A 27290-nucleotide genomic window follows, 5' to 3' on the forward strand; every position below is an offset into this window, starting at 1 on the left:
ATGTAAATATAAATAAAAAAGTTAAATTATAACTGTAAAAAAAAAACTTAATTACTCGAGCCATTAATTTAATGGAACGAGTGGAACGTGACAATTCTGTTAACTGTAAAATATGCTGTTAAGTGACTATCGATTACAATTGCGATCTTGGCGGAAAGTTTGAACTGAATGGTATAGGGCAATTATATACATACATCTGTAAGTCTATTATTTCTTTTTTTTTTACTTTTTTTTTATATAATTTGTTTTTTACCTACTAGAATGCAAGACTTAATTCAAGTAAGCTTTGAGTGAAATATTTCTCTCTTCTTCTTAGCGGAATCTGTTAAAGCTAAAATTTATGTTAGCTCCTGTACAGCAACGGTAAATAATAACATATTTTTGTTTGGCGGTATTTTCAAAAAAGTTTCTCTTTGTATATTTTGTAACAGAGTTTGTATTAAAAACTATATAATGTTAGCTTGAAGCATTTCACAAACCTTTTGCAACTTAAACAATAATTATTACCATGTATATCACGCACACGCTCATTGCTAACCATATTATTTACACGTATTTATAATTAGGTTTCCGTTTATGGAATTGACTAAGCTTTTATCGTAGAATCGCTAGAAACTGATGGCCGCATCGTGCTCCATATCATATCTGTGCATTTTATCAATTATTCTGTTGTTTATCACTTCCTTGACATTGACGGACCAAAGGAAATCGTAATGATTCCAATCCTTATAGGGAATGCGATAGAGGTCCGCGCATGGTAGCAACGTTGCCAAATATTCAACATCCTCCACAGCGGACATGTAATCGTTATCGCTGTAGTACATATTTACACAACTATTGATGTTCTGCACGTTATACGAGGGGGGCTCCGCCTGCCTGTAAATTATCTCATTCTGCTCCTTGCCGTGATCGTACTGTCTGAAGTCGCCTGATGTATATAGCTGCAGGTAGTGGATAATTTGTGTAGTCGACGCGCCAGCTGGATGCGTCTCACAAACGTCTGTGAGTAGCGTCTGAAGTATGAAAGAGAATTGAATGAGAGTTAGTGCTGATAGACAGACCTCGAGAGGGTCTTACTTACATGATTTAGATGCCGGGTGCCCCAGCCGCCAATGAAGTCTAACAGACCCGAGCACAAGAACTTCAGCATGGAGCCCACCGAGCAGACATGCTCACATAGAATCTTCTGGATGCTCGTAATGGGCAGCAGCTCCATGTTGCCCAGCACCCAGCTGAGCACCGAGGGCGAGCCAAGCAGCATCCCTCCCAGCTTGGACAGTATAAACGAATGGTTCCTCATGTAGGCGATCGGCGCCAGTAAATGCACCGTCCGCACTTTCTCGTTGTACCAAGGCAGCGAGGACATCAGCACGAAGTAGGTTGTCGTGCCCTGCGAATGGGCGACGAAGTGCAGCGACTTGCTGTCGCTCACAGCTAGGGCAAAGTCCAGCATCGCCGCCAGATCGTAGACGCCGATCTCGTGCCAGCTGAACTTCCAGAAATCCGATGTATCCGGATGAATGTGCTTGTGCTGCCTTGAGTAGGTGTTGCCCCTCGCATTGCCCAGCCAAACGTCGTAGCCCGCATCGGCGAACATGTAGGCGAGGGACGTCTCCGGCCCATTGATGATCCAATCATCCGAGGCGCAGAGGATGCCGTGCTGCAGGAATACCACCGGCTTCTTCTTCTCCTGAGTCTGGTTCTGTGCCTGCAGCTTGGGGGAGGTAGGTATCCGATAGATCGTGAGTATGTAGTCGTCTGGCGTGTGGACTGTGTGCTCCTCCACAGGATAGTTGTGATTTGTTATGAGAGACGCCTGCAAAAGGAATAAACGAATTTACAAATGATTAGCAATCTAAAGAATCTTAAGGTATAGGAATTGCAAAGAACATCTTTGTTTTGAAAAGGTAAAGTTAAACATCCCCAGCTTAATCACTGAAAATTTCAACTACTCTACATTTAGTCAAGTCGTCTGCACTATAGAATAAATAAAATTCCACATCTACATCTTAACATCCCAAGCACTTGAAATTTGGATTATAGCATGTCTCAACTATCGAATATATCTTTAAATGTCCTTATCTTCATATAAATAAAGAAAATGTATATATATTTATGTCATCTAACCCTTACAAGTTGAGTATTTAAAAAAAAAAACCCTTTTTTTTAATTTAACATTTATTTTATATCAATTTGCATTAGAAATTTAGCAATTATTTTTCTAAACAATTAAACTTAAATCATATTCTAGCACTTAATTCATCAAATTGCTCTAATTCATTTTCAAAATATTTCGAATTATTTGAAGTCTTTTATGATTGTTCATTATTATTTATTTATTTTATATTTTTTCTACACTTTCATTTATATTTCCGACTTTTATTTTTATACCCTGAACCCATTTTCAATGGGAAATCAGGGTATAATGGTTTTGTTGAAATGTATGTAACAGGGAGAAGGAGGCGTGGCAGACCCCACAAAGTATATATATTCTTGATCAGGGTGACGAGCTGAGTTGATTTGGCCCTGTCCGTCTGTCTGTCCGTCTGTCCGTCTGTCCGTCTGTCCGTCTGTCCGTCTGTCCGTATGTATGAACGCGTCGATTTCAGAAGATATAAGAGCTAGAGACTTCAAATTTTTTTTAAAATGTCCGTAATTACAGCGCGCATATCAAGTTTATCATTAAAATTCGATAACTCATCCCGATCTTTTTTTTATCGATAAAAAACCTTATCGAAAACCAGTTATAAAATTATATCTTCTACACCTTTATTGCTAGAGTCTCCAAATTTTTAATGTATGCTTACATGCAATTTATACAATTTCGGTTTTTGTTAAAATTTACCCCCCACCCTTAAAATCACCCCCTCACCCTCACTTTTGTAAAAAGCGTATTTCAAATACTAGAGACTTGTGCTTTGGCAATTACATGCATATCCATGTTATGATCATAATCTGAAAGTTTCATGAAGATCGTACGTCCATAAAAAAAGTTATTAAACAATTAAGTTCTCATAGTAAGCGCACACTGCAGCCCATGCGTGTTTATGCGTGGGTGCTTGTGTGTGTATGTGTTTGTGTATGTGTGTGTATGTGTTTGTGTATGTGTGTGTGTATGTGTATGTGTGTGTGTATGCGTTTGTGTATGTATGCGTGTGTGTGTGTGTATGTGTGTCTGTATGCGTGTGTGTGTATGTATGCCTGTGTGTGCGTACGTGCCTGTGTGTGTGTGTGTGTGTGCGTGTTTCTTGTGTAAGCTGAAAGACGCGAAAAATTATTGAAATATCTATTGCTCCAAGGGTTCAGGGGATCTCGTAGTCGAGCAGTCTCGACTAGAGCTTTCTTACTTGTTTATCTTTATTTTTCTTATTCTTGTTTTGGATCTTTATTTATTTGTATAATTCCATATTTATTATACAATACAAGAATATATCAGAACAAATATTTGTATATATGTATTGTATATATAATTCATATAAATAGTTCTATATTCATTTACAAAATTTATAAATGAGATTTGTTCACATTTTCGTATGTTATTTAGTTGAATTCTTTTAAATAATATTAGTTTGGTTTAATTAGTATATGATATATCATATCATGTCGAGAGTCTTTAGCACTCAAGAGCCAAACAAAAGCTTTTTCACGCTTTTTAATTTGTTTGGCGAACACAAAAAAAAAAAACATAGAGAAAAAAAAAACAGAAAACATGCTTGATCACACCATTTTGTTTTGTTTTTATACCCTGAACCCATTGAAAATGGGAAATCAGGGTATAATGGTTTTGTTGAAATGTATGTAACAGGCAGAAGGAGGCGTGGCAGACCCCACAAAGTATATATATTCTTGATCAGGGTGACGAGCTGAGTTGATTTGGCCCTGTCCGTCTGTCTGTCTGTCCGTCTGTCCGTCTGTCCGTATGTTTGAACGCGTCGATTTCCGAAGATATAAGAGCTAGAGACTTCAATTTTTTTTTTAAATGTCCGTAATTACAGCGCGCATATCGAGTTTATCATTAAAATTCGATAACTCATCCCGATCTTTTTTTATCGATGAAAAACCTTATCGAAAACCAGTTATAAAATTATATCTTCTACACCTTTATTGCTAGAGTCTCCAAATTTTTTATATATGCTTATATGCAATTTATACAATTTCGGTTTTTGTTAAAATTTACCCCCCACCTCTAAATTCACCCCCTCACCCTCACTTTTGTAAAACGCGTATTTCAAATACTAGAGACTTGTGCTTTGGCAATTACATGCATATTCATGTTATAATCATAATCTGAAAGTTTCATGAAGATCGTACGTCCATAAAAAAAGTTATTAAACAATTAAGTTCTCATAGTAAGCGCACACTGCAGCCCATGCGTGTTTATGCGTGGGTGCTTGTGTGTGTATGTGTTTGTGTATGTGTGTGTGTTTCTTGTCTAAGCTGAAAGACGCGAAAAATTATTGAAATAGCTAGCACTCCAAGGGTTCAGGGGATCTCGTAGTCGAGCAGTCTCGACTAGAGCTTTCTTACTTGTTATTTATTACTTTTCTTGCCCTCATATCTCACCGAAGCATTACGCCGATATTTCGCAAATTTAATCGCGATCAATGTTCAAGTGCCTAACTGTTATTTGTTATTGCCACCTGAAAATGTTTTCCAGGTGGGTGTTGTGATTAAATGGTCATAGGATATATTCATGCGAAAATAAAGACTTGTTGTTACTGCGCGCTGTCTATTGCCTTCTCTCTATCTTTCTCTCTCACTCTCTCTTTCGATTGTGCGGCAATACGAAAACAAAAGCTTAACGAAGCGCTTCGTTCAGTTGAGAACGCATCACTCACCACCAGAAGCGAGCACAACAAAAGCAACGGATGCCAAAGTCCAAGCACACGCAGCGCGTCATCGGTCAAACTTTGCCAGCGACTGCGACAGAGACAGCGACAGCGCAGCAGCAGCGGGCGTGTGCCATTCATTAGTGTGCGGGGCGTGGCAGAAAAGTTTAGCAAGCAAAGCTTCGTTACACTGATCGCGGGGGGTTGTGGGCGGGTGCCAGCGAGGCCATGCCGGTTCGTACTTCAACTCTCTTTCTGATAAGAAAGAGAGCATAACTTATTCGGCGTAATCAGCTGATGTGCGTAGCTGCTACTGTTACTGTTGTTATTGTTACTGTTGTTGTTATTGCTGTGATCGGGTGATCGCAGCTGCTTTATGAAAACGTACGCAGCGCACATAAAGAGCGCTGACAGAAATAACTACACTAATAAAAACTAAATTGCTGTAGACTAACTAAAATCATATTTAAAGACCTTGTTGCAAATCCAATTGGATTTTATAATATTCGTGTTGTGTGAAATAAGGGAGAGCTATTTAAATAGTGTTAAATAAAAGGTTAGGAGATCAATTTACAATGTCCGCCTTCTTATTAATTATTATATTATTTTAATTTTTAAAATTTGTATAAAATAATAATTATTTATTGTTTTATATGTATTTTAATTATCTATTTGCTCTTAGCCAGTGAATCAATATATTCAAATTCTGTCCATAAATTTCTTTCAGTGCAGCAGTCATGATTTTTTATTTCGCCATTTGCCTCTAAAATAAACTTGTCTCATTTAGACTTTATATATATTTTGCTGAAAATTTTGCTAATCAGACATGCGGAAGAGGGGCCATAGTATGCTGATATTATGCTCTATATACTCTGGAATATATATGTATATACATATATATTCATGTATATGTACCCATAAATGGGTTATTATGTTTTGTTATTGTTTTAGTTGAACACGCGCGTGTTTCTAGAGCTTTCGCCATGAGAACTGGCACAAGCTAACTCTATTATCAGGCCACACATATAGTAAGCGAGGGAGGTACAAAATATATGACTGATATGAATGGGCGCAACGAAACATAGATAAGTATTGTATTATCAGTCGATCAAGGTTAAAGTTAGTCTATTTCCTCAAGTTATCGCTCACGATATTAAGTACTAAGCTAAATTACTCGTTAGAAAATGATCTCACCTCTTATCATTTCGTTTATACTGTAAATGCATATAAGTAAAAATTTAGATGTTAATCTTCAGTCGCAATCAGCTCATTGAAAGCCATAATTCAATAATTCATAACAGTCATTCATTGAACTCTTTGTGTTGAATGCATGTACATATTTATATTTATATATATATATATTCTGAGTGCTATATAATCTTCGAACACAAAAGATTTAGATACCATAATGTTTGACTATCTGAAAATAAGTCACGTCTTCTGGTGGCCAAAACAAAGTCCATTATAATTATGATTCAATTGCAATATCTTATCTTAAAATACAAATATATATATAAATATATATTTTTGGTTCTCAACTGTCTGCCATTTGCTTAACTAGTAGATAAGGATCCTATTTGAGAATCGAATGTTAATGAACTTGACAACAAAAATACTATTAGTAATTCGTCCAAGTGAAAGTGTTGCATATGCTGCATGTAGATTGTTTTTGCTCTTGAGAAAATATCAAGGTTGAATAATTTCTTTTGAAATATATACAGTTGCTTAATTTCATACAAAGACTACCTTTACTATTTAAAATATACAAATATATTGTCAATATACAGGTGGGCCAAAAAACATACAAATATTTAATTTATTTTGAAAACGTGTTTTGATAAAGATTTACTGTAAATGAGAATATATACATATATAAATTTTTTTGTGCACAAGAAATACAAGAGAACATCTAATAGTATTATATATAGTATTTCCATTACTTTCACTGAGTAGTAGGAAATTTGCAATTGTCTTTAACTCTAATTGAGCCACTTACTTTAAGTGAGAGCCATAAAATTCATAGGCTATAAAATATGAAGTATACGCAGTGGTGCTTACCCTAATAAAGAACTCATTCAATTGCCAATTTGAGAACTGGGCTTTAGACTGAGTTTGAAAAAAGGCCAAGATGAAATGAAGAGAACGCTAAGTTAAAGTTTATATTTAATCGTATATTTATATATGTAAAGTATATACATTTATATGCCATCTGCTGTCCACTCGCTTTTTATGTCATATTCTACGAGCTTATAGGCCCATTGCGTATTTGATAGCTGAAACTGGCTTAATAAATTTGTACTTATATAACCATAATTATATAAATATCTCATAAGGTAACAACTGGTTCGGGGGTTAGTACGCATAGTGAAATACTTCAAATACTTCAAAATTAAGTGAAAATGAATGTGAAGCAAGGGAATGTAATAAAATTAAAAAAACTATAAAATATTAAGTATACGCACGCTCGGCTACCTGTTGTCTTGGTTTTTTCTTGCACTTAATGCGAGGCTTAGGCAATTGCTTATTGGCAAGACTTGTTGGCCAACTCGAACTAAGGCTAACTAACAACTTACCGTTACTTTGAGGCCATCCACCGGTTCGATTTGTCCGCTCAGCAGCAGCAGCAGCAGCAAAGCCAACAACAACATTTGCAACATTTTGCTGTTGCTGCAGCTTGTTTGCCTCCTCGTTGCTGCTGTTGTTGTTGTTGGCTGTTGCATTTTAATGCACATATTTTGTAATTCTCATCCAAAGACTGACCCACTTGCCGAATGTGTTGCAAGGCGCAGGCCTGCGTCGCCTCGCGGCCTGTCCCGTTAGCTGCGGCAACTTTAATTGTGTATACCAAAAAAATTAAGATACCAAAAAAGTAAATTAGAAAAATTTATAATTGTAAAAAATGTTTGTAAAAATTTTCGTTCATCTTTACATGCTTCATTATTATTATTATTATTATTATTATTATTTTTTTTTTTTTTTTTGTGTGCTACGATCTCACTTACACTTCTTTGCTTTGAGCGCTATAGTATATATGTATAGGTGTGCCTTCTATTCCTGTTCCTTGTTTCGTGTTACTGTGTTAAATGATTGCCGTTGATTCCCCCTTGAGGACTTCTGTATTTCGCCTAATTTTATTACAATTCTAATTATTTGATTTTTCGCTCAAGGGCACAGCAATATGTATGTACACGAGTGTATGTGTGTGTGCGATTAACTTCAGGAAATTCACACTCATACGTAAATATTTGAGCTCTGGCAACTGATTACAATTATTCTTGACGTCAATGTCTCCTCTACATACTTTAGTGAGTCGCAGGAAAACCTACAAATACATAATATATACTTAGTATGTTTTATACAAAGAGCTAATATTTCTATTGATTATATATGCATGACAGCATTTAATAATTTTTTTAGCTAAATTTTAAGTATTTTCAATTCATATGATACCGTTTACATCGTCTCAAAATTAATGTTCTTTAAATCTTTCGTTTGTCAGCTGATGCGGCTAAGCTTATAAGGTATGAAACAAAGGCTTGTAAATAATATAGGGAATTCTAATCTATAATATACATGATCTATATATTTTATATATGCGAAATATATACATACATATATAGCGTAGAGTGGGTCAAGCTCTGTGGGTTAGGCCCTCTATAAAATCTGAAATGAAAAAATATATATATAGAGAACTAGAACATTGCCCTCGATCTCAAACGCTCATGATAAATGTACATATACATATGTTACAATATGTGTCCTTTTCAAGTATCAATGTTTTATCAAGTATGTATGTATAGACAGGAGATGACAGGTATATACAAGTTGATGTAGAAAGATTTATTTGGCAAGTTCATATATTATTTTGCGATCTCTTTTAAAAATAAGCAAACTGTGAGCTACATTATATCAGTCTCTACTTGGCAAATCCGGGAATCTTTTCATAGATAGAATCATTTCTTTTTAATCTGCAGTAACTTTTTTTCTCCCTAGTGGAAGATATACTTTTCTGTTGGTTATAAAGATATAAGCTAGACCCTTTTAACAGCCAAGGATATGATCTATGGTCTCTACGGTCTATTCATTGAGGACAGCGAACACCAATATACTTTCTTTTCCAATTTGTTACCGAGTATATAAACATTGCTTATCAGGCATTTTACAAATTTTTTGCACAATATTTTGCTAGTAATACAATTTTATTTTTTCTATTAAAAGGTAAATGGTGGGATGGGGTTACGAAAACAAGGCAACGCTACGTTGCTCGTCTAGAGACTTTCAATAGCAATCCTTGTCACTGGTAATTCAAGTTGACACACAGCCTCCACGATCGGCCCCACTGGATAGCGATTGGGCAGCCGACCAATCGTGAACTAATGTGTGCAGCGACTTTAGAAGAAATAAAAAGATAGAACTTACTAAAGTGAAATCTTTGACCGACCCCTGACTTCGAAAAATACACGATTTCTGAAATGTTTGCCCCTGGGCTGACAGCTGTCGCATTCTAGGACCTCAGTAAGCAGGAGTGACATCCTGCGGAAATGGCTCCTAGGTCAATGCTGCAGCTGCCTCCGTCCCGTTAAAACCCTGGCAGGCCTCCAAGTACGTTCGAAGATCGTCACCAACTGATTCTTCATTGGTGGTACAGGTTTAAGTTGATATATATCCTTAATTTGTGCAAGATCCTGGCTCTGAACATTGGCTCCCATAAGGACCAAAGTCAACCCTCGCATGGCCTCCCTGCTATGCACAGATAACCATGAGGATTGTTTGAGTAACTGTACACCCGATCTAAGATAGCGGCTTGGAGTCGGGACCCCTTAAAATGGAATTTAGAAAGACCCCAACAACCAAAAAAACAATCAGTGGAACACCACTGGAAGAGAGCGAGGCCCGTTTCACGGACCCACGGCTGGGCTTTGGCAAAAGCTCAAAAATGCAAAGGAGCCCTGTAGGGCAGGCGCCAAGAAGTGTGGAGGAAACTCCAAAAACCGCTGCCGCTGAAGTAGGTGTCCCAAACACTGTTGCAGAGGCGGTAATCTCTCCAAGGCATGAGTACATGTTGAAACTCCGGGCCGAGGAAGAGGATGCCATTCTAAAATGTCGCCAGGCGCTGCGGCGCATAAAGACCGCTGTCGCTAAACAAAAAAACATCAGTCTGGATGTTAAAAGCGGGGTATCCGACCTAGACGAACTACTCGATATCCTAGGACACTGTAGGAACTCCTGGAAGAAACTGGAAGCTGAAGCAACTAAGCAGAAGCAATTAGAGCCAGCAGCAGAGGCACGGATCTTGGAAACGGTGGAAACACCTACCATTCAAAAGAGACAAGCCCCTAGCCCCCTAGAGTCTGAGTCCGGCAAAAAACTTTGCAAGGGACAACAGAACTTGTGGCAAAAAGTCACCAGAAAAGGGACTTTGAAACAAAGAGCGGAAAAGACTACTTCGGCACCCGCAGAAAAGCCGAAAGTAGTAAAACAACCAGCAAAAAAAGAGAAGAAGAAACCTCCCCGTTCAGAAGCAGTCCTCATAAAACCTGAAAGTGGACAAAGCTACGTAGATGTTTTACGAAACATACGCAGCACAATCCAACAGGACGAAAAGGCAAACGTGAGAGGCATAAGGAAAACCCGATCCGGGGCACTCCTTGTAGAACTGAGCAGAGGGGAAAAGTTACATCCAGAACTAGTTGAAAAACTAAAGGCTACCGTTAAAAAAACAGCCACGGTAGCCGAGTTAAAGCCTACAGCGACAGTGGAGATCCGAGATCTAGACTCACTAACTGTAGAGTCTGAGGTGGCTGAGGCAGTGCGACAAGTCCTTGATAATTCATCAGTGGACTTGCGCATAAAAGTCACTGCCCCAAACAGTCGAGAGCAAGTAAGGGCCTTTGTAACTTTAGAAAGCCAATTAGCGGAGACGTTGCTGAGCTCAGACATTAAAATTGGTTTTGTCAGGGCTAGGCCCAGGATGTGTCAACCCATCCGCAGATGCTACAGATGCTTCGGGGTCGGCCATCTGCAGACCAACTGCACAGGACCGGACAGAAGTGGTGGTGGCATCTGCATTAGATGTGGTGAATCAGGTCACAAGATGAAAGACTGCAAAAAACCACCAAAATGCTGCATTTGCACGGATGCGGGGCGTACTTCTGTCGATCACATGCCGGGATCGCAGAAATGCCCAAGCACACGACAAACTACAGCAAAATGTTGAAAATTCTCCAAGGTAATCTACACCGGAGCAAAACGGCAGATGCACTTTTGACACAGATAGTAGCAGAACATGCTATAGATGTAGTGATCATCAGTGAGCAATATAAGCGAAAAGAGAACGGAGTTTGGTTAGAGGACGACACCAAGACTGCGGCCATATGGATCCCCAGTAGTAGTGGACAACAGCCACTAGAAAGCAAGATGGGAAACTGCTACGTCTACGCACGCTTCAGAGAAGTCGCAGTAGTCAGTTGCTACCTAACCCCTAGCGATGACATAAGCACCTTCCAGAATAAACTCGATGCAATCGAGGATCTCCTCGTGGATCGACGGCAGCCCTTCATTGTGGCAGGCGATCTGAATGCACGAGCAGTGGACTGGGGAATGTCGTCTACTAACTCTAGAGGACGAAAAATTATGGATATGGCCGCTAGGTCCGGGTTAGTGGTAGCAAACCGCGGAAGCAGACCTACCTTCCATAGGCCGGGATGTGAAGGCACAATACCTGACGTAACCTTTGGATCCGAACACATCGTAGATCGGATAAAGGACTGGAAGATACTCGATGACTTCACGGGAAGTGATCACGAGTATATATCATATGACTTCCAAAATACCAGTCAGCAAAACCACCCATCATACTCAAGAAAGACTTCTCATAGATGGGACATAAGTAAGGTGGATACAGGCAAACTACTAGCTGAATTAGATAGGCGAGAACGACAGTTCGACGGCACATTGACGTCGAAGCAAGTGGTCGAAAGAAGCCTAACCGCTATGGAAAGAGCGTGTAACGTATCGATGCCAAAAACGCACAGCAAACACGGAGGTAGACGACAGGCGTACTGGTGGAACCACGATATTGCAGAAAAAAGGAAAGTATGCATACAATGTAGAAGAAGGCTAACAAGGGCACGACGCTCTGGAAATTTCACGACGGAAGCGTTAGCAGCCAAGATTGCGAGAAAAGAACTGTCGATTGCTATCACACGCAGTAAGCATGACAAGTGGAAAGAGCTCTGCAAAGATATAAATAAAGACCCTTGGGGACTTGGCTACAAGATAGTCATGAAAAAGCTGAGAAACTACGGAGCAGTGCCAAACGTGGATGATGACACGATGGATCACATAGTGGAAACACTATTTCCAGCACACATCCACGAGGCGCATGAGCGAGCACCCGTAGAGCTCGATGGTTCAGTCCCAGATTTCACCGAGGAAGAACTCAACATTGCAGCTCTCTCCCTGAAGAACAAGAAAGCGCCGGGACCAGATAATATACCGGCAGAAATACTGAAGGTGATAGCATCAGGACGTCCCACTTTTCTACTTAGGATGTATAACGCATGTCTAAAAGAAAGGATATTTCCAGAAGCGTGGAAAGAACAAAGACTGGTGCTCATTAGCAAAGGCAAAGGCGATCCCAATACACCCTCGGCTTATCGCCCATTGTGTATGTTAAACACAGCTGGGAAGCTTTTAGAAAAGCTCATAAGACCTAGACTACTCGCAGCAGTAGAGGCTGCTGGAGGACTTAGCCCTAGGCAACATGGGTTCAGAGCTGGAAAATCCACAATGGGAGCTATCGATGAAGTGGTTCAGGCAGCCAGAGCTACGCAAAGAGGAAATGCATACTCGCGCCCAGTTGTTCTGTTAGCAACGCTGGACGTTAAAAACGCCTTTAATAGTGTAAGGTGGACTGATATGCTTACTTCCTTGGAACACCGCTTCCAGATACCGGAGTACCTCATGAATATGATCAGGAGCTATTTGCAGGATCGAATACTCCTGTACTCCACGCAAACTGGAACAAAACGATACAGAGTAACTGGAGGAGCTGCACAGGGGTCAATCCTGGGACCAGACCTGTGGAATATCAGCTACGACGACATCCTAAGACTGGAAATGCCTGAAGACACCTTCCTTATTGGTTATGCCGATGATATCGCAGCCGTCATTACTGCCAGAAACACCATAGAGGCCCAAAAGAGACTTACCCAAGTCATGATCCGCACACAGACATGGCTCAGCTCTCGAGGATTGGAGCTTGCCACCCATAAAACAGAGTTACTTCTGTTCACGGGGAAGCAGATCCCAACCGAAATAGAGATGCGAGTAAGCGGAAACCTGATAAGGACGCAGAGGACAGTGAACTATCTAGGCGTTAGGCTGGACAGTAAACTTACCTTCTGGGAACAGCTGAAGTATGCCACGCGGAAAACAGCGACAGCAACGGGGTCTCTGAGTAGACTGATGGCAAACGTTGACGGCCCGACGGCAGGAAAACGGAGACTCCTCATGGAAGCGACAAATGCAATACTGCTATATGGCAGTGAAGTATGGGCGGATACCTTAGAGGCGAATGTAAGGCGAAAACCGATGCTAGCTGTGCAACGAAGAGCAGCCTTAAGGATAACATCGGCGTACCGCACAGTCTCCGGGGCGGCCGTGACTGTGATAGCAGCAGTCATACCGGTTGACTTGCTTGCCCAAGAGCGCAAAAAAATATGGAATCTTCGGCAAAGAGGAGAATACTCAGAACATGCGGCAAAGAGCATACGACAGCAAACCATAGTCTCGTGGAAGGCGAGATGGTCATGCGAAAGGTATGGAAGATGGACCGCTAAAATAATCCCCGATCTGGAGCAGTGGATAAATAGAAAGCACGGTGAAACGTCTTTCTATTTGACACAACTACTCTCCGGACATGGATACTTTCGAAAGTACCTAAATAAAATGGGGAAAACTGCCGAATCCAGCTGCATTTACTGCGAAAATGCAATGGACGATGCAGAACACACCTTCTTCAATTGCAAAAGATGGTCGGAAGAAAGAATCGACCTGGCAGATACAGTAGGTGAAGTCAAAGTAGAGACGTTAGTACAGCAAATGTGCAGCAGCATAGACGCTTGGAAAAAAGTCTATGACTTCGCCGAAAAGGTTCTGCGGCGGAAGAAGTATGACCTGGACGCAGGCACACAGAGGGCAACGCTCATTTAGAGCACACAATGGGGTTCCACCTTGAAGGTTAATGCGGGATATCTCCTGGTTCCAAGGTGGATTTGAGCCCCAGAAGAGGAGGATTTTTTAGTCGGTAAGCAGTTATGCAGTCCGACACACCGGTCAAAGTGACGACATGACTGACGGTGCATAAAGCATTTTTTCCTACCTCAGCCCAACAAAAAAAAAAAAAAAAAAAAAAAAAAAAATTAAAAGGTAAATGATCTTTAACAGATTATGGATGAATAATCATAGATAGTTTTGTTAAGTATTCGTCTAGTAAACCAGTTCATTAAAATTCGATTGTAAATTGATTAGAATTGATTGATTAGATTATGTTAAAATCTCGCAAAAATAATTAATTTTTATTGTCACTTCTGCAGTTTTGTAAAAGTGTTCCGGTTTTATAGATTTCTGCAACATTTAAAACAAATTTGTTTCTTGCATTTAGACAAAATCTCTTTAAAACATGCGCAGATTTCACCTCGTAGCGATCGTGATGAAGTAATTCGAACTTAAACCATGTTTTCGAAAGTTTATAGAGCAGTTCAAACTAAAAGGTTTTATGCAAAAAAAAGGTAGCTGATTGATCTCTGATTTGCGATAATAATTAAAATGAAATCCAAATCAATTGGACAATTCTATTCAATTTTCCAATTGGACAAATTATGAATTTAGCGCTGGTATTTCCCACGAATAGCCAATGCGATAAGCAATGAAATAAGTGAGCCACATTGAACAACAAATAAATATGTATGTGTTTGTTTGTGTGCGTGTGGTTGTGTTGCGTCTTCTGTTTTTTGTCGCGCTTGGCACTCGCTGGCAAAATTGTTTCCATTTGTGTTTTAGACCATTTGTGTGGGGAAAAGTTGTTTGAAATCTGTTCAGTCACTCACTTGAAAATTCCAAAAAACAAAACAAATTTCCACGACGACGAATTGTTGTTGTTTGTTTGCTGTTGGTTTATTTTTGATTTTGATTTCTTTTGAATGTTTAACTTTTTCCAAATTATTTATAGATCGCTTGCCGTGTCGTTTCAGCGCGTTTTCCCAAACTAAAACTAGCTTAGACCCGCCGCCAGTTGCGCTGGTGTCCGCAATTCAAAGCTCTGGCGTGTAAAAGCTCTCGGGCAATCGTGTTGCCGGCGATCGCAGAAGCTCCCAGCACACATATGACGGAAGCAGGGAGAGCCGAGAGCTATATATAAAGGGTAACAGCTGTTATTGCTCTGTACTGCGCTCTCTGCTCTCTTAACATCCTCTCTCTATCTCACTCACTCTCGCTCGCTCACTCTCTGTTGTTGTTGCTCTTGCTTCTTTGCATTCTAGAAGTTTGTTTGTAAACAATTACTTAATGCCGCATAGCTGCACGCATTGCTGCACAGCGCTGCGCTGCGAATTTGCTGCCCAAAATGAAGACAGCGCGCTCGCTAGCAGCAGCGGGTCAAGTTCAACGGGAACCGGTTACCTTACTCTCTCAATCAGTGTATCTCTCTCTCTGTCTTTATTTCTTGCGTTCGCTCTTCTGCATATTTCGCCCACTTGCTTTGCGACGAACCACACAAAAATTTGAGGTCTGTAATAAAAGAGCTTAGCGAATTTCAAGGCCACTTGCGTAATTTATGCTTTGCTTGGTTTTGCTTTTGGCCGAATAATTGCCCCTAAACTGTTGGCTAAATTAATGAGCAACGAGTTTTGCGACTTTAATGGAGACATTATTACTTAGTTAGACGCACAAGTCTGCTCCAGCAAGACTCGATCTTTCTGTCGCATGCTGCATTTTGTATATAACCTGTAAAATATAAGTATACGAGTATGTCACTTCATATGTATAATTTAATTTTACTCTTGTTTCGAGTTTCAGTCAAATAATTAATGACTTTCTTTGAAACAACAGGTCTTTCTCAATTAACGAGAAGCTTCATTTCATTACGGCTAAGCATATGTATATTCTAGTAGAGTGTATAGAAACAAGAAGAAGAATAGAAAACACGTAAGAAGACTGCTCGACTAGTAGATACCCTGAACCCTCCAATCGGATATTCTAATCACTCTGCACTTATTTTAGGCACACATACATAATCACGCAGTGTGGGCAGTATTATGAGAATTTATTTGTTGAATAATTATTTTTGTAGACCTACGATCCTAATGAAACATTCAGAGCGTGATCATATGGTTAAAATGTGTGTACATTGCAAAGCACAAGTACTTGAAATGCGTTTTTTACAAATTGGGGGCGTGGTATCTAAAATCTGTAAATTACAAAATCTTTGTATCCATTAACTTTATATACAACGCAAATTTGAAGTCTTCAAGTCTAAAAGTGTTAAAATTAGACTCAAAAAACAATGTCGATTTTTCGATTATTCTCCATAAAAAAGTTATCGGAAGAGTTATCGAAAAACTAAAGCAAACTCGTACTGCGTATGGTATACACGAGTATGCATGCCAAATTTCAGCTCTCTAGCTCTCATAACTTCTGAGATCGACGCACTCATACGGACGGACGGACGGACAGACGAACGGACAGACGGACAGGGCTATATCGACTCATCAGGAATATATATACCTTATGGGGTCTGCGATGACTCCTTCTGCCCGTTACATACTTTTTCACAAAACCATTATACCCTGATTTCCCATTTTCAATGGGTTCAGGGTATACAAATTAGCTTTCATATATGATTCCGATCTAATATCTCAAATAAAGAAGCTTCGTCGAGCTTCAGGGTATATCCTGGCCGGATAGAGCCGCATAGAGAGCTTTTATATTTTTTTACCGGTACTTTCGTATCTTTCGAGCGTTACTGATCGTTTGTTTTTCAAATATATTAGTTATACTCTCTAAAATATTAGTCGTTAACACTTGCATGACAGCTGTGTGGCAAAAGTTCAGACTAATTGCGAATCGAATTTTAAGTATTTCACTACGCACTTGTTTAGTAGACTTTCAATATACCGATATCCGACATACCTTAGCCAATCTATTGGCTTAGTAGCTGCAAGTGACCAGATTCTTGGGGGTTTCCTTTATTTCATGGGGTGTCTGTAATGGTGCCAATCAGATATGCTCTAGTAACTTTATGCATTCCTGCACCTCTGATCCATGCTCTGTTATTCACCAGTTTAAATGGCTTTAGGAAATCCTTTGGACATGCTTGCGCCCTAGCAAATCCATTTATTTAGTCCATGGAGCACTCTCTAATTTAGTAAAACGCTTAGCTGCATTCAGCCATCAAATTTGAATAAACTTTTATAGCAGCATTAAGAAATAGTCGACAAGCGAATACCCTGGGCAAGTTATGGATATATGAAATATTTAGATATGATGCATGACTATTCTAGAGACTGACATAAAAATGTATATCTGGATATTACATATCTATAAAGCCTTAACTTAACTTTTTTCATACCAGAGTCAAGGTTGTATTATAAAATATTCTGAGGTTATATCGTATTATACAAGTCCAAACTCAGCAGAGCTTTATTATATACAATAAAAGTCCAAATCGATGAGAGCTTTACGAACTTTTCAAAGCGTAGCCAATTTATCATGTGAATTCAACCCATTTTTTTTTTTATATTTAACAGATTAAAAAAGATTATAATTATAAATAAAAATAAAGTAAAATAAAAGTAAGAAAATAAATGTTGTTAATAATATGAAAAAGCTTTATGAAATGTTCCATTAGAATATATTACAACTTTTATAAAGTCTAAGTATTCCTGTGTACTTTTAAGCATTCTTCCAATTTTAAACAACGCCCTCATTTTGGTTGTATAGCTCTTCATGTTTTGTTTTTTTCAAGCCAGAAGGGTGTATACCCTTCGCAGATTTGTGTAGGGTACTGCATAAATGAGCCTGCAATGCGCCGTACTTTGCGTTAGTCACGCAAAAATGTGCACTGCACTTGATTGTGTTTATTTATTATGCAAATTTGCATTAATTTTTTGCTGCAACACGTGGCACGACAGCAGCAGCGGCGCCAGCAATTGTTGCTGTTGTTTCAATAGCAACAGCAGCAGCAGCAGTAGCAACAGTTGCTGCGTTTGGGTCTTTAAATTATATTTATGAAAAATGCATGCGAGGCCAATTGAGATCCTCGACAAGGACATTTTTGCTGCTGCACCTTTTGTTCGGGCTTAAAAATAGACAAGTTGATAGACAATTAAAAATGTTGCTCACAAAGCTATCAATAGTTTGGCTCAGGGGCGTGGCAGCTGGGGGCAAAAACGACTAAGAAAAAAAAATTGTGCTTAATAGCAAAAGCAAAAGCAAATGCAGCCCGTTGCCAGGCCCAAGTACAAGTCTAAGCACTTTGTGTAAATTGTCAACGATGTGCGTCCTTCTACGCATACGTGCAACAGCAACAGCAACAGCAGCAACAACCTCGACAACAACAATGTGGCAACAAAGGCTTCAGGTTATTGCATGCATTTTAATTAGTAGACAAGCCAAGTGGGCTGCCACTGCGTTGCACTGTGGCACTGTGGCATCTACATATGCAAGCCACGCATCCAAAGGAGAAGATGCAAGGCGAAGCTCGCAGGTTGCTCGAACTGTTTGAGGCGAACACATGAGAGCAAATGAGACAGACTGATTGGAATCAAAAAATTATCTCATTAAAAGAAAACCATTTGATCCGATTTGGTCTGTTCAATAAATTTGCTCTTCATTTGCTGTCCACAGCTTGAGCACGGCTCATCAGTTGGGGCGAAAGGTAGAAATGATGCTTGAAAACAGCTAAGCGAAAGCGCAAATCATTTGAATGATGAAAGCGATGCGTGTGGAACTACAAACTAGACAATGACATATGAACCGGCGAAAGGATCCGCAAACGTGTCCAATTCGCATGGCAAACAAATAAACTGTCCAAATTGGCAGCGAGTGCGGGTGGGCGAACGCTCCTTTTCAGCACAATTCAAGTCCTTTTCAATCTATCATTCTACCCTCGCGGTTGGCAGTAGCATCCGCCGCCACGCCGATTGCCTCTCTGATGCCCAGCAGGCGCTCATTCGACCCATTGCCGCCACGTTCTGCGCTAGTTTCTTGTATTTATTTTTAAATTGTTACGCACACACATAAACAAACACACACACAAGCACACGCATGCCTCCCACACAAATATAAATCTATATATATATATGTATGTATATATGCACACATACTCTGACAAGAGCAGCTAAAATGCCCAATAAGATACTGTGGGACGAATCTCGTTTGTGTTGTATAAATAGAAAGTCAGAGCATGAGCTCCCTCCGATCTACTTTCTTAAATATACTCCATAGATAGCTCTAGCATAAAGATGTTTCAATTTTTGGATCTCTTATTTTATTTAAATTCCATAAATACAAAAAAAAAAAAAAAAAAAAAAAAAAAAAAATCTAGATTTCTGCATTGCCTCTACCAAAAACAACTTGAATATATGATCTAAACATTCACAACCGACTTTCGATATCCACAATATAAAACGAATCAACATTGTATAAAATACACCTAAAACTAAATGCAGATTCTATATGCTTATAACTTGATTTGGGCTGAACCAATTTTCATGGTTTTTGATTTGTTGGATTTGTCTCCGCAACGAGTTTAGTATAGGGTCTTAAAAATACTGAAAAAATTTGCCGAATACTTGAAAAACGCGGTTTTTTCCCCAAATGTTCAAATTTTTTTTATACCCAGTAGGCTTGGTAACAGTGACAGTTTTGACAGTAGTGTAGAAGTAAATAAACAAATGTAGTCAGTCAGTCTACGGTCTCCTGACCTCGAGCAGACCTGACTATTCAAAAAAAAAAAAAAAAAAAAAAAAAAAAAAAAAAAAAAAATTTTCAAATCAAAAGGAAAAATATTTCAAATCAAAAATCTGCAAAAAATCAAAAGATTAAAACCTGACTGTTCAAAAAATAAATAAAAAATTAAAAATTCGAAATTAAAAAAAAAAAAGGTAATTATTAAAAAGTGTATTTTTGGCTTTTTATATTTTCGGACTTTTAAACTTTATAAATATTTCAAATCAAAAATCTGCAAAAATTAAAAAAAAAAAATCAAAAGATTAAAACCTAACAATCAAAAATAAATAAAAAATTCAAAATTCAAAATTCGAAATTAAAAAAAAAAAGTTAATTATTAAAAATTGTATTTTTGGACTTTTACAAAAGCTAAATATCTCGAAAGTTCAGGTATTTGTTTGTCTCAAACATAAATTTGTGTAAATTATTTATATTTATATTTCTCGATTGTTTTATATGGTTTTGTGCGAGGGCAGTATTACTATTAATAAAAATGCCGCGTCCTAGAAGATCTAATCTTTCCCGGCGGACCCATAATGCAATTAGGCAACGGAATAGCGCGAGTCAATTATCTGACGAAGAGCGAGAAATCGCCCGAGAAAGGCTCCGCGTTAGTACCCAGGGAAGAAGGGCCTTAATTCGTGCTTCTCAAAGAGAGGCAGCCCGTGAAATGGCAATAAGAAATGGTTCAAGGATTGATTTGAATCGAGCAGCGTTTCGATATGATTGCACCATTGATTACAGCTTGAATCGTTTAGTTTGCATTGGTCCAATGGACGTTGTTTGCTAGCATTGTGGCGCATTGAAGTTTGCTGGTGAAACGCCCGGTTTGTGCTGCCTTAGTGGTAAAGTGACATTGCCATTAGCGGTCACCATAGCCATTGCGTTCCCTGCTTTATGGCGAAACACTAGAATCACGACATTTTCTAGCGAACACTCAAAAATACAATGCCTGTTTCCAAATGACATAATTTGGGGCGGAAAATATTGGAGACGGATATTTAAGGTAATTTACGTTAAAAATTTTATTTTCTATGACTGCCAAAAAAAAATTTTGAATAATGTAGTTTGTTAGATTTCTGTAAATAGTGTTTGTAAATATAACTATAACTATGGCTTTGAATTTAAAGATTCAAGGCCAGATTTGCCATCGCATTGGATCATTGCAACCTATTGAAGATGCACAGCAAAAATTCTTGCAAATATACTTCATGGGCAATATGGAAGAACAACTTGACCGGCGTCAAGAAATGAACACAGCTATGAAAAGAGCAATTCTCCATGATTTGCATGCTTAGAAATTTAAACCAACCAAAACTGTGCAATGGAACGCGTTTGGTGATAAGAAAACTGATGAGCAATGTGATTCACGCGTTGATACTCAAAGGAAAATTTAAAGATGAGGAAGTTCTTATTCCTAGGATTCCGATGAGCTCAACAGATATGCCCTTTGAATTTAAACGAATTCAATTCCCGCTTCGTCTTGCCTTCGCCATGACGATCAACAAGTCACAGGGCCAATCTTTGACTATTTGTGGCCTCAATCTAGAAAATGCGTGTTTTTCTCATGGTCAATTGTACGTGGCATGCTCACGTGTTGGCAAACGATCCGCATTATTTGTTCTTGCACCCGACCAAAAAACGAAGAATGTCGTTTACAACAAGGTGCTTGAATGAAAATCCGATTAATAAATTTATCAGTGTATCCCAGCCTGAACAACATAGCTTTCAACAATTTTTTACCTAGAATTAATATAGAGGGCAATGCAACGTTTGCCGGGCCAGCTAGTTATATTATAATTATTGTTTATTTTCATTATGATCAATTGAAGAAACTGTATATATATACAATTGATATATTTGAATTAAAACAAACCCTATATAGAAAAAGAATTTGATCAAGTTTGTCGTTTTTTAATTATTTTCAATTTCAATGATTTTGGCAAAACCTTGGCGCTTAAGCCGACTTCGCGGCAACTTTTTGCCAGTAGATCTCAATATCTCATCAATCTTTCACAGGATCTTCATATACATATGTATATCTATTGTACATATTTATTTCAAAGTCATGCCTGTTTTTTATATCGTAACTTTTGCAAATTTCGTCCACTGTGCAAGACGACGACGCGGCGTATACGCCATGTGACTTGAGTTTGTGTTTGCCATTGTGTGCTTTAAAGTGTGTGTGTGTTTGTGTTTATCTGTGTGAGTGTGTTTGCACAGTGTGTATTGGTGTGGTATACAACAACAACAGCAACAAGAACAACAACAACGAGGGTGAAAAAAATCTGTGTAACGCGCATCTGTCAAGCAACCAAACGCCCCCACGCATGTCCCTGCGTGTCTGTGTGTGCGCCTCTGTGTGTGTGTGTGTGTATTTGTGTGTATGTAAATGTCCTTGAGTGCTTGACGGATGACATTCATAAACGTCACTTCAATTACCTCCACGCGCCAACGCCGACCACCGCCGACACCGTCGCCGCAAAAAGAAAGAAAAGAAATTCTGAAAAGTCAGCTAAAGTTAAAGAATTTTTGGTTTGTTTTCCTTAAATATACTGTTTTTTTTTTTTTTTTGTTTTTTTTTTTTTTTTTTCTTTAAACTTTTGTTGAGTCTCATATTATTCTATGCAGGCAATGTAAACTACTGAAGCATTCGAAACAAGACAAATGATACAATCCAGAAATTTTAGCAGCAGCTCCAACCTACGAATGTGTTCAACGGGCCGAGGTGCTTATAATAGATTGTTATGCCGGATTACATACAGTTACAAATATGGTAGAGCGGTATGAAGTGCTTTACTAGAGTGTTGCAATAGGAGTGCTCAAAATGGAGATACCCTGGATGCTAGCTATAGTAGCTTACCTTACAATACCTTAAAAGATTTTAGAGGTAAATGAAAACTTAAATTGATGTCTGATAAATGAAAATCAATCATAAATTTGTTAAATTAAATTTAAAAAAAAAAATGAAGGAATATAAATAATACTGAATGTGATTTATTCAGTTTTGAGTTATTTTCAGCTATTCCATTTCGCTTATATATTTAAATTTATTTTTTATTTTGCGAATTTCTTCCATATTACTATATATTTATTTTAAATGATATTAAACTATAAAATATGAAATTAATAAGGAAGTTGCAAATTAAAGTATAGGATTCGAGTTTCATATAATAATTTGTAATTTTATGTATTATTTATTTAGAGTTTAACAAAAAAAAAAAAAAAAAAAAAAAAAAAATATTTCATATTAATTTAAAAAAAAAGAGTTTAAGCTGACTTTCGCTTTGTTATATGTTTATTACTTTTACATTTTTATTCTATATTTTATGCAATTTATTAATGACTTTTTTATTTGATGGGTACTAAATATTTTATATAAACATATATAAATATGTATAGCATACTTTTTGGAGCCACATAAAATTATTTAGCATCAGGTTTGTAATAACTTTTCTTGTAAATTTTTCTCTATTTGACTAAAAATTGCTTTAATGCATAGGATTTTTTTAATAAAAAATACATCTACAATGTCTGTTATATTAAGGATCGCAAATCGTTTAAGCAATCTTGATTATTTATTGACCAATCTTCAGCTATATATAAATATATATTTTTTAAGCAAATAGTTATGGATCATGTAAATATTTATATCTTTTTTAGCCTTTTTATCAATGCAGTTCTATTTCTCTCTTAAATATATGCAGCTGGTATAGTTTTTTTTCCGTAGTTTTTCCAATTTTCATTTTTCGATTTTCTGCTTTTAATTTTTTTTCAACTACTTTTTGTTGTTGTTTTCCACGAATTAAGCGCATTGATTTTCACTCGAAGCCATGAAAAGGCAGCTGGCCTGCAAACAGTTATGTGAGTGTACATATACATGTGTTTGTGTGCGTGTATGTGTGTGTGTGTATGTATAAGGGCAGAGGCAGAGGCTGAGGCTGTGCTCATGCTTCGCCTCGCTTACACTTGTCCTTACAAATTTGTCCTTTTTCTCAAATGTGAAAAGACGCATAATGTCCTTTTACTTGATTCTCCTCTTCTGCCTCCTGCCTGCCTCTGCCTCCCGACTCCTGCTTCGTCTTCTTCTTGCTGCTACTGCTGCTGCTGCTTTTCTCGTTGATTTTTCTTCCATTTTATTTTTATTTTTGTTTTGCTTTTGTTGTTGCTTTTGCTGTTATTGTTATTGCTGTTGTTGTTATTGCTGTCGACATTTCGCCTCGGCGTCTGTCACGTTACACGCCCACCGCCCACATTTGCTACTTGTAAATTATTTGCATTAGTAGCCACTTGTGCCTTCGTGTGTGTATGTCCCTTTGTGTGTGTGTGAGTGTGTGTGTGCGTTTAGTTGCGCTTGGTCTGCCCTGCAGGCAAAACCGGCCCAAGTTTCTGCGCCCATCCCCCACCCGTTCTCTCTCACACTAGCGCTGCGCTCACCCTTCGCCCTGCCACGCCCCTTTGGTCGTTTTTGCCCACAGTTTAGCAGCCCGTAGAACTCGCTTGCTGTTCTGCGTGTTTGTTTATATATCTGCACATGTACATATACATATACATATACATATACATATACATATATACGTATATATTTTTATGTGCGTGTGTGTGTGTATGCACATTGAAATTTCCATTTCTTGTTGTTGTTGGCACTCGTGGCTGCCCTTGCTTGCGATTTGTATGCCCTGTAAGTAGTGAAGTGCATGAAAAGGGTAGCTTAACGAAATAGTCGAAATAGTCAACAATTCGAATATTATTTCTAATATCTTATTTTGATAGCAAAAGCTAAAATTAATCTTATTCTAATGTATTCAGAAATTTATCAGTGCTCCTTAAAAAACATTTTAGATTCCTCAAATTTTTATACCCTGAACCCATTGAAAATGGGAAATCAGGGTATAATGGTTTTGTGAAAAGTATGTAACAGGCAGAAGGAATCATCGCAGACCCCATAAAGTATATATATTCTTGATCAGCACGACGAGCTGAGTCGATATAGCCCTGTCCGTCTGTCCGTCCGTCCGTCCGTCCGTCCGTCCGTCCGTCCGTCCGTATGAGCAAAAGGATCTCAGAAGATATAAGAGCTAGAGAGCTGAAATTTGGCATGCATACTCGTGTATACCATAGGCAGTACAAGTTTGCTTTATTTTTTTGATAACTCGTCCGATAACTTTTTTATCGAGAATAATCGAAAAATCGACATTGTTTTTTCAGCTTAATTTGAACATTTTTAGACCTGGAGACTTCAAATTTGCGTTGTATATAAAGTTAGTAGATACAAAGATTTTGTAATTTACAGATTTTGGATACCACGCCCCCTTCGCCCCAAATTTGTAAAAAACGCATTTCAAGTACTAGAGACTTGTGCTTTGGAATGGACACACATTTTAGCTACATGATTACGCTCTAAAAGTTTTATTAGGATCGTATGTCTACAAAAGAAATTATTCAACAAATAAATTCTCACACTGCAGTGCAGCCCAAGCGCAGCCGCTGCTAGCTGCGCAGTTTGCAGAGCGCGTGCTTATACGTGCATGTGTATGTATGTGTGCATAATAGAAGTCCAGAATGATTAGAATATCAGTTTGGAGGGTTCAGGGTATCTCCTAGTCGAGCAGTCTCGACTGGAGCCTTCTTACTTGTTAATACTGGACTGTGAGATTGAAATTAAATAAAATGGGTGTAAATGAAAAGTATGATAGCTTATTAGCACTACAACTGGGGTATAATAAGATATCGATTCGATAACTTTTAGAATAGTGATATATTTGTGCGGCTCACGGTAAATGGAAAAATGTAATCGAGATGCTTAAGAATTTATACATAGTTTACGAGGTCTATCACATTGTTTCTCTCCTGTGCATACAGAACAAGCTATATTATAGTCAACAGGGTATATTATCTTCAGTCACTTGGCAGTGTTATATTACTTTTGTTTGTAGCTTTTGGCCCGGTTTGAGCCTGCACTTAAATTAACTGATTGCAACATTCTATACAGCTTTTTATGCCTTGCTGCGTTCTCTTCGCTCTTTATGCTCTTGCTTTTGGATATTTCGTAACCCCCATGGGAGCTACAATTTGGAGAGGCTAGTAAATGCGGTTACTGCTCTAGAGCAAGCTCCAGCGTGGTCGTTACCTAAATATCGATGTCCTTCTTCCTTCTTCTGAGCAATAGAAAACTTTTGCACGCGGCGTATACTTAATTTCGGGTTTGTCTCCTTGGATAAATACGTATGTTGAGCCAAGATGTGTTAGACATGGACTCAGACAGCGGCTAATTGTATATGGCCACGGAGAGGGATAGCTAGTATGAGAGATATAGACAGAGAGAATGAGACAGAGATAGAGATAGAGTGTAAGTGAGAGCTGTATAATTTTCTGGAATTGTTTGCTCAAAGGCAAGGATTTAAGCATGTGGCTCAAGTGTCTGGTAATTATGGGCATGTATATGCGCACTAACATAAACACACCCATACAGACCCATGCGCATACAAACCCACACATACACACACATGTACACAGCAGTTTGTTTAGCCTGTGCTTGTTATAAAGTTGATAAGCTCTCCCTCTGCTTGTGTGGTTAACTGCGCTGATAAACTGTCCTTTTGTGGGCGGTAGTTAGGGGCCTGGGCTCTGGTATTTACAAGCTTCCAAAATATAAATAAAAATAAAACAAGTAAGAAAGCTCTAGTCGAGACTGCTCGACTACGAGATCCCCTGAACACTTCGAGCAACAGCTATTTCAATAATTTCTCGCGTCTTTCCACTTACACGTCACACACACATACATTCACACATACACACACACACATACACACACACAAGCTGCCACGCCTAAACACGCATGGGCTGCAGTGTGCGCTGGCTATGAGAACTTAATTGTTTAATAACTGTGGTCATACGATCTTCACTTTCAGATTATGATCATAACACGAATATACAAGTATTTGCCACAGCACTAGTCTCTAGTATTTGAAATACGCCTTTTACAAATATGTGGGTGAGTTGTTGGATATAGGGGTGGGGGGTAAATTTTAACATAAACCGAAATCGTATAAATTGCTTATAAATCTACATTAAAAATTTTGAGACTTTAGCTTTAAAGTTGTAGGAGATATAATTTTATAACTGATTTTCGATAAGACTTTTTATCGATAAAAAATATCGGAAGGAGTTATCTATTTTTAAAGCAAAACTCGACATCCGCGTGGTATACACGGCCATTTAAAAAAAATTAGGTCTCTAGCTCTTGTATCTTCTGAAATCGACGCATTCAAACATACTGACAGACGGACAGACGGACGGACGGACAGAAAGACAGAAAGGCTAAATCAACTCAGCTCATCGCCCTGATCAAGAATATATATACTTTGTGGGGTCTGCCATGCCTCCTTCTGCCTGTTACATACAATTCAACAAAACCATTACACCCCGATTTCCCATTGAAAATGGGTT

General features: G+C 38.3%; 1 protein-coding gene and 1 long non-coding RNA gene across 9 annotated transcripts; one reads left to right on the forward strand and one right to left on the reverse strand.

Annotated features, from left to right (window-relative positions):
* Positions 1–378: 378 nt before the first annotated feature.
* Positions 379–16865, reverse strand: LOC108611188 (lipase 3). Of its 4 annotated transcripts, XM_089466296.1 has the most exons (7): positions 16617–16863; positions 14942–15836; positions 8442–8492; positions 7832–8151; positions 7403–7658; positions 1082–1816; positions 379–1013 (listed from the first exon to the last, which is right to left on the reverse strand). In XM_089466296.1, exons 5-7 carry the CDS (start codon positions 7559–7561, stop codon positions 609–611), a joined length of 1299 nt encoding a protein of 432 aa, XP_089322422.1. In that variant the 5' UTR covers positions 7562–7658; positions 7832–8151; positions 8442–8492; positions 14942–15836; positions 16617–16863; the 3' UTR covers positions 379–608. The 4 variants fall into 4 exon arrangements, with proteins under 4 accessions (XP_089322422.1, XP_089322425.1, XP_089322423.1 ...); XM_089466299.1 differs by lacking the exon at positions 7832–8151 and having other exon boundaries at positions 16617–16865; XM_089466297.1 differs by lacking the exon at positions 8442–8492.
* Positions 16866–17965: 1100 nt separating this feature from the next.
* On the forward strand, positions 17966–22706 carry LOC149270023 (uncharacterized). 5 transcript variants are annotated; one of them, XR_016269224.1, is made up of 4 exons: positions 19465–19996; positions 20318–20847; positions 20972–22376; positions 22473–22677. It is a non-coding gene; the product is annotated as an uncharacterized LOC149270023 (long non-coding RNA). The 5 variants fall into 5 exon arrangements; XR_016269223.1 differs by having other exon boundaries at positions 19466–20231; positions 22473–22676; XR_016269220.1 differs by having other exon boundaries at positions 19455–20847; positions 22473–22706.
* Positions 22707–27290: the final 4584 nt, after the last annotated feature.

This window comes from Drosophila arizonae, chromosome 3, assembly GCF_054131065.1.
Source record: "Drosophila arizonae isolate 15081-1271.41 chromosome 3, UAZ_ARI_1.0, whole genome shotgun sequence".
NCBI lineage: Eukaryota > Metazoa > Arthropoda > Insecta > Diptera > Drosophilidae > Drosophila > Drosophila arizonae.

Excerpts from the sequence above, each read along its gene's own strand:
- LOC108611188 (XM_018003695.2), bottom strand. The coding sequence starts at position 7,561 with ATGTGCATTAAAATGCAACAGCCAACAACAACAACAGCAGCAACGAGG. Across the intron at positions 1,817-7,402 it reads TGGATGGCCTCAAAGTAACG|GCGTCTCTCATAACAAATCA; the intron begins GTAAGTTGTTAG and ends TTCCTTTTGCAG. Across the intron at positions 1,014-1,081 it reads GCACCCGGCATCTAAATCAT|ACGCTACTCACAGACGTTTG; the intron begins GTAAGTAAGACC and ends TTCATACTTCAG.